The sequence below is a fragment of the Colobus angolensis genome, unplaced genomic scaffold (genome assembly GCF_000951035.1).
Source record: "Colobus angolensis palliatus isolate OR3802 unplaced genomic scaffold, Cang.pa_1.0 Scaffold16, whole genome shotgun sequence".
In the NCBI taxonomy this organism is placed as follows: domain Eukaryota; kingdom Metazoa; phylum Chordata; class Mammalia; order Primates; family Cercopithecidae; genus Colobus; species Colobus angolensis.
In genome coordinates, this window is record NW_012114710.1 from 2,656,072 (window position 1) to 2,664,329 (window position 8,258).

Here is an 8,258-nt window from a genome sequence, read left to right on the forward strand (position 1 = left end):
GGGCACCTGTAGTTCCAGTTGCTTGGGAGGCTGAGGCAGGAGAATGGCGTGAACCCAGGAGGTGGAGCTTGCAGTGAGCCGAGATTGTGCCACTCCACTCCAGCCTGGGTGACAGAGCAAGATTCTGTCTCCAAAAAAAAAAAAAAGATATGCACGTGCTGTTAAACTGGAAAGGAAGTTAACATAACATTTGAATCATGAACATTGTTTGGATTTTTTAATTTAAACATAATAATTTGGCCAGTATATACCCAGTACATTTGTTATACTGTTTTTTGCAAGACTTTGGAAGGTTTGAATAAGAAGTGAACTGGATTATTTTAAAACATTGTTATTCATAACAATGAAATGTGAGTACCTTTCTTAGCTAGTTTGTTGTATTATCCCAGAAGTATGATAGATCCTTGCAAAGTTAACAGAATTGGAGTACAAAAAAATTGAAATTAATTTTGAGTATTATAAAGATTGTTTTTCCAGAAATCTGAAAGAAAAATGTTTTATGGCATATTTTTGTTTTAATAGTGGAAAATCTGAATACATTGAACCTGCCAAACGAGCTCATGTTGTGCCACCACCAAGAGGAAGGGGCAGGGGAGGATTTGGACAGGGTATACGACCTCATGATATTTTCCGTCAGAGAAAACAGAACACAAGTAGACCACCATCTATGCATGTGGATGACTTTGTTGCTGCTGAAAGTAAAGAAGTGGTTCCTCAAGATGGAATACCCCCACCAAAACGGCCACTCAAAGTTTCACAGAAGATTTCTTCCCGTGGTGGGTTTTCAGGCAATAGAGGAGGACGGGGTGCTTTCCACAGTCAGAATAGGTTTTTCACACCACCTGCTTCAAAAGGTAACTAATTAGTATGTATTCTCTAATGGGTTAGAATATTGGAATGTTAAAATATTGAATGAAAGTGATTTAGATGGAAGAGATTCAGATAAACTATTTTCCTGTTGCTACAGTTGAGCCACCTCTGGACTAGTGGTACTGTTTGCAGAGTACTCTATTGGACAGAAGAAAGAAACTTTTTTTTTCAATGAACCTTTCATATATTGTACTTTTAAGAATGAGTTTAGAAGTCTTGGCTAATTATTTTCCCCTTTTTTTTTTTTCTGAGACAAGAGAGTTGCTGTGTCGCCCAGGCTGGGGTATAGTGATGTGATCTCAGCTCACTACAAACTCTGCCTCCCTGGTTCAAGTGATTCTCCTGCTTCAGCCTCCCAGGAATCTGGGACTACAGGCATGCACCACCGTGCCCAACTAATTTTTGTATTTTTAGTAGAGACGGGGTTTCGCCATGTTTGCCAGGCTAGTCTCAAACTCCTGACCTCAAGTGATCCACCCACCTTGGCTTCCCAAAGTGCTGAGATAACAGGTGTGAGCCACCGTGCTCGGCCTTATTTTCCTTTTTACATTGAGAATTATACATTTTCTGAGTAATACCCTTACATTATTTTCACAATTATACTTAACAGTTTTCTTAAGATTGTTCTGTGCAGTTCACCATTGATCTGCCTAATCTGCTTGCTTTCTTATGTTACATTTAGTTTGTTTGAAATTGTTACAAGATTTTTTTTTTTTTTTTGAGACAGAGTTTCACTCTTATTGTCCAGTCTGGAGTGCAGTGGCACAATCTCAGCTCACTGCAACCTCTGCTTCTTGAGTTCAAGCGATTCTCCTGCTTCAACTTCCCAAGTAGGCATGTGCCAGCACACCTGGCTAATTTTTATATTATTAGTAGAGATGGGGTTTCACCATGTTGGCCAGGCTGGTCTCGAACTCCTGATCTCAGGTGATCCACCCGCCTCAGCCTCCCAAAGTGCAGGGATTACAGGCATGAGCCACTGCACCTGGCCTTACAAGATTTTAGAAACTAGGGATACTTATAGAAATTATGCTTTAGTAATGGATTGATAACCATATTTTCATACCTGCTGAGTTAGGAGGGTGAGAGTGAAAGAGAATCTATGTTTTTATTAATAACAAACACTTAGGTTAGGTGTGTCAGGAACTTTTATAAGCATTTTACATATTATAACCTCACGTCAACCCCATGAGGCAAGTTCTCTTAGTACCCCTAATTTGCAGAAGAGAAAATTGTCAGTCAGCTGACCAGGGCACATAAATACAAGTGGTAGAACCAGTATTTGATCCCTGGCAGTTTGGCTCTAGAGTCTCTGCTCTTAACCACTGTGATGCTGCCACTATGTATAGTACAGTCAATTTACAAAATCTCAGTTTCTTTTCCATTCTTTTGAAGATTAAGAAAAATCTGTCATTTAAAAGAATCCAACTGAAGTTGTGAAAAAAGTGATTTTGATTGTGCTGTTTGTGTTTAGGAAACTACAGTCGTCGGGAAGGAACAAGAGGCTCCAGTTGGAGTGCTCAGAATACTCCTCGAGGAAATTACAATGAAAGTCGTGGAGGCCAGAGCAATTTTAACAGAGGCCCTCTTCCACCATTACGACCCCTTAGTTCTACAGGTATACATCCTTGCTACTTGATATTGCTGAGAGAAGGGAAGTGAATTCTTCCTTTTTAAATTGTTGATATATACAGAGGGGGCTAGGGGTGCTAAACTCCCCATCCCCTTGCCCCACGCAGTCAAAAATCTAAGTATAACTTTGACTTCCCCAAAACTTAACTACTGATAGTATGCTGTTGACTGGCAGCCTTACAGATAACATAAACAGTTGATTGACACATATTTTATATATTATATATTATATAATGTATTACAATTAAATAAGCTGGAGAAAAGAAAATGTTATTAAGAAAATCTTAAGGGAAAGAAAATACATTTACTATTAAGTGGAAGTGGATCTTTGTAAAGGTCATCACATTCCATAGGCTGAGGAAGAGGAGGAGAGGTCTTACTTTCTTAGGAGTAGCAGAGGTGAAAGAAAATCCACATATAAGTGGACCCAGGCAGTTGAAACCCATGTTGTTCAAGGGTCAACTGTACTCTCATTCTGGGAGAGAATATTTTAGAGTATAGGCTTAAAGTTCTAACGTTTATATCCTTGAATAAATGCCTAATATACATCTTCTATAAAAATAATCAAATTTTTTGTTTCTGAACTGTTTGTATAATCTGAACAGTTTCATGGTGCTGTGCTTTTATTTTTATGTTTCAGTAATGAAAGTCAATGCTTAAGGTACCTTTCTTACCACAAAGTATTTTAATAACAGAGATACCTTTATACAGCATATTTTTTTTTGCTTATTGTCTTAAGTGTGTAAACACATAACTTTTTTTTTTTTTAAAACATTACCATATGTAGTCCAGAATGTTGCTCATCAGAAGTAGCTTTTGGTTTCAAACGCACATTTTTAAAAAATAACAAGTTTTATTTGGGATATAATTCTTATATATCATATAGTTTACCTGTTTAAAATGTATAATTCAACAATCTTCACCCCATTCACAGTGCTTGCGCATGAGTTTTAAAAGAGAAAAGAGTAATTCTTGGTTTGAGCTCAGTGTTGTAGATTAGTATTTACATGCTTGGAAAAGAAAGGACATTGGAACTAAAAACTATATTCTTTCTTTTACAGGTTACCGCCCAAGTCCTCGGGACCGTGCTTCTAGAGGTCGTGGGGGACTTGGACCTTCCTGGGCTAGTGCAAATAGCGGCAGTGGAGGCTCAAGAGGAAAGTTTGTTAGTGGAGGAAGTGGTAGAGGTCGTCATGTACGCTCCTTTACACGATAAGAATCCTTTTGGGAACATCTTAACTGTATATGAACATTTCGTGAGGACAATAAAAATAAGACATTGAAGGACCAATTTAGACTTAGCAGTTATCTGGAGACATCTGAGAGAATATTTTTATCTGAAGAAAGCAGATTTTGTTTGATACCTAACAAGATTTCAATAAAAATCCAAACTTTGTATGTACGTTTCTATATATTTTCCCTTTTTTTGTATGACTATTTATTTAGAAAATTTCTAGGTAGAAAAACTGAATGACGTTTTGTATTTTTCTTGCCTATAGCACAGATGTTCTCAAACTTTCTCAGCTCATGACACTATTTAGTGCCTCAGTACTTTTTTCACAGCATACCTGGTCCAAAAGAATTATCTAATACTTGTGGTTATTAAGCAGTTAGGTACAACAGCTTAATAAGAATGTACATCATCACCACTAGTAACTGTGGACACTGCATGTCTCAAACCTTGGAATCAGTATCATTTTCTTTTCCTCTCTGCTTCTTGCACAGTACTTTTTATCAAACTGCTGAAAACCCAGTTTTGTAAAGGTATGTTGTTATAGAAAGGAATATAATGCTATTTAATGTTGAAAATGTAAACTACCTCGAAGTAGTAGTTTATGTTATGTCCAACAGGTGTTGCTATGTTTTTCTCAAAAATTTAAAAATATTGTGTGGCACCCATGTTAATTTGCTAAGGTGCCCTGGTACACAGTTTGGGAACCATGGCTGTACCAAAAGAAACAAAATACTCCTCTCCTTTGTATTAGAAATCTGAACTTTGCATTTCAGCTTTGGACCTGCTGACACTATTTTATTATACAAATTATTTAAAGCCTAAAATAAGGAATGTCCTAATACTATTATTTTGGGAATCAGAAACATCTAATAAAAGCTGAACTTTATATATAGAAATAAAGCTTACAATTTTGAGAAAGTAGCCATATTTTCCCCAAGATAATGTCTTAACACACTGAGTCTATGTAAGTGGCATAAAATACAGAGTTCTCTTAATCAGAAAAGGAGTGTATGAGTCTCATCCATCCTTTTATCAATCTGTTTTGGGGAATTATTTGTGACTGAATACAATCTTCATTAAGAAAACACCTTGAAGCAAAGCTTAGCTGTAAAGAATCAGATGTTTAGGTGAGAGGTTATGGCAATATTTTCATAACTAGTGGCCTTGAAAAACCCAAGTGTCTTGATCTGCTGTAAGAAAATACCATAGACTGGGTGGCTTAAACAATAGAAATTTATTCTCACAGTTCTGGAGGCTTGGAAGTCCAAGATCAGGGTGTCAGCATGGTTGGGTTCCAGTGAGGGCCCTCTTCCTGGCTTGTATGCAGCTACCTTTTTAAGTGCTCACATAGTCTTTCCTTGGTGCTTGCTTGAAGAAAGAGAGCTCTTGTGTCTGTTTCTTCTTATAAAGGCACTATTCCCATCATGAACATCTGATCCTCATGATCTAATCTAAATCACAGTACCTTCCAAAGGTCCCACCCTTTCTAGTACTACCACATTGAGGGTTAGGAGTTCAACATATGAATTTGGGGAAACACAAGACTCAGCTCATTGCGTCAAGATAACTTAAATCCCCTTTGATCCTTAAACCTAATAGGCTCATTTTCCCCAAAGATATAGTTTACACATTAGGTAAAGTTCGAAATTTGCCCCAATGTCTGACACAAATACATGTAAAAAATAGTTAATTTTTCTTAAGTAACTATGTTTCTAAATAAGAACATGGCCATATATAGAAATGTAATTTCTTGGTTTGTTTTTTAGCATCAAGCGGGATATAATCTTTGAGAAATATCAGAAAGCTGTTTTTGCTGTTTAATACCCAGTAATTCAGACCAATGAAGGTAATAAATTATTAGTGTAGAAACAAATTAATGCCAGGCAAATTTAAAATGTCTTGAGTGACTACAAGTCCCAGATAAATGAGAAAGGAAGGAATCCACCATGTTGAGCAGCCCTTACATGCAAAAATCACTTAGTCCTTGTAACAATCCAGCATAGGTAGTATCTAATTTTACAGATGGAGAAAGCTGAAGAGCTTGACTCAAGCATGGTAGAAACAGGATTTAAAATCAGGTTGGGTGGTTCATGCCTGTAATCCCAGCACTTTGGGAGGCTAAGGCAAGAGGATCACTTAAGCCCAGGAGTTTGAGACTAGCCCTGGCAATATAGTGAGACCCTGTCTCTACAGAAAATTTAAAAATTAGCTGAGTGAGGCCAGGCATGGTGGCTCATGCCTGTAATCCCACCACTTTGGGATGCTGAGGTGAGCAGATCACCTGAGGTTGGGAGTTTGAGATCAGCCTTACCAACATAGTGAAACCCTGTCTCTACTAAAAATACAAAAATTAGATGGACACGGTGGCATGTACCTGTAATCCCAGCTGCTCAGGAGACTGAGTCAGGAGAATTGCTTGAACCCAGGAAGTGGAGGTTGCAGTGAGCAGAGATCGAGCCACTACACTCCAGCTTGGGGTACAGAGCAAGACTTTGTCTCAAAAAATGATAATAATAAATTAGCTAGGTGTGGTGGTGCATGCCTGTAGTGTCAGCTACTTGGGAGACTGAGGCAGGAGGATCACTTAAGCCCAGGAGGTCAAGGCTGCAATGAGCCATGATTGTGCCACTGTACTCCAGCCTGGGTGACAGGGTGGGGAAAAAAAAATCAGATTGGAGCAGGGCACAGTGGTGGCACCTGTGGTCCCAGCTACTCAGGAGGCTGAGGTGGGAGGATTGCTTAGGCCCAGGAGTTCAAGTCCATCCTGGACAACAAGAGCAAGACCCCCATCTCTAAGAAATAATAACAAAATCAGGTTGGCTAGCTCCTAATTCCTTACCTCTCCATCTTGGAGAAGAAGCTACTTTTCAGGTTAAGTGTGTTAGAGATCAAAATTAGTAATTCATCCTAAGGCAATGGAGTTTCAGAGACCCAACACTGTATTTCAGTTATTTCAGAAGTGAGCCTCAAACAAGACATTTCAGGGAAAGTGTTTGTTTGTTTGAGACAGTCTTACTCTGTCACCTAGGCTGGGGTGCAGTGGTGCTTTCCTGGCTCACTGCAACCTCTGCCTCCTGGGTTCACGTGATTCTCCTGCCTCAGCCTCCTGAGTAGCTGGCATTACAGGCACCCACCACCATGCCCAGCTAATTTTTGTATTTTTAGTACAGACTGGGTTTCACCATGTTAGTCAGGCTGGTCTTGAACTCCTGACCTCAAGTGATCCACCTGCCTCTGCCTCCCAAAGTGCTGGGATTACAGGCATGAACCACTATATCCAGCCTATTTCAGGGAAAGTTTTGAGTGGGATTTAGAAATTAATGAAAGATGCAGAATTCCTTTGAGGACAAATTTAATCTGTAGAAGAGGAGTTGATAGAATGATTTGTGTTTATTTCCTAAGAATAAGAAAAAAGAAATACTATGAAATATTGTTATGCTTTATTTAAAAAGAATGTTGCAGGTAGTATTCTGTGTGAAGGAGTAGTAGGCACAGTTAGATTAGCTTTATTGCTTTTTTAAAAAGTAATTGCAAAAACCTGCAGGATGAGAATGTAGGAACTAAAGTATGTCTCCTACGCATCTTCTGTGTTCCATATACCCTAGTACAGTGTGGGGAATATAAGGGTGACTAAGATGTAATTTTTGCCCTCAGGAAACTCACAGTCTAATAAAGGAAACAATTATGTAAACAGCTTGTTTTTTTTTTTTTTTTTTGAGATGAGACGGAGTCTTGCTCTCACCCAGGCTGGAGTGTAGCGGTGTGATCTTGGCTCACTGCAACCTTCACCTCCTGGGTTCAAGCGATTCTCCTGCCTCAGCCTCCTGAGTAGCTGGGACTATAGGTGGGTGCCACCAGGCCCGGCTAATTTTTTCTATTTTTAGTAGAGACGGGGGTTTCATCATGTTAGCCAGGATGGTCTTGATCTCCTGACCTCGTGATCTGCCCTCCTCAGCCTCTCAAAGTGCTGGGATTACAGGCATGAGCCACCATGCCTGGCCACATCATTTTTTAAAAGAAAAGTTAATGAGATCTTAAGTGTATGCAGTGTATTTGGAACAATTCATAATTCTTGAATAATCCAATCATCACATTTCCAGCTGATTTTATTGTGGGTTTTTAAAAGTAACTATTTTTAAAATAGTATTTTAAGAAAAGGAAATCTTGGCATTACAATTGTATAAAATCTTTTTGGAATTGCTTTTGTATAAAGACTAGTTTTTGGGGGACTTTTTTTGTTTTGTTTTGTTTTTTTGAGATAGAATCTTACTCTGTCACCCAGGCTGGAGTGCAGTGGCATGATCTCGGCTCACTGCAACCTCCGCCTTTCAGGTTCAAGTGATTCTTGTGCCTCAGCCTCCCAAGTAACTGGGACTACACTACAGGCACAAGCCACCATGACTGGCTAGTTTTTTGTAGTTTTAGTAGAGACAAGGTTTTGCCATATTGGCCAGGCTGGTTTCGAATTCTTGAGCTCAAGTGATCTGCCCTCCTCGGCCTCCTAAAGTGCTAGGATTTCAAG

The 8,258-nt window shown here is 38.9% G+C and overlaps 1 protein-coding gene across 1 annotated transcript in view; it reads left to right on the forward strand.

Moving 5' to 3' along the window:
• KIAA1429 (KIAA1429 ortholog) overlaps nucleotides 1-4,641 on the forward strand; it is a 66,820-nt gene extending 62,179 nt beyond the window's left edge. The window contains exons 22-24 of the mRNA XM_011937020.1: nucleotides 523-854; nucleotides 2,345-2,488; nucleotides 3,564-4,641. Of these exons, the coding sequence (XP_011792410.1) occupies nucleotides 523-854; nucleotides 2,345-2,488; nucleotides 3,564-3,718 (631 nt within the window). The 3' untranslated portion in view covers nucleotides 3,719-4,641. The remainder of the gene's footprint in view (nucleotides 1-522; nucleotides 855-2,344; nucleotides 2,489-3,563) is intronic.
• The last annotated feature ends 3,617 nt before the right edge of the window (nucleotides 4,642-8,258 follow it).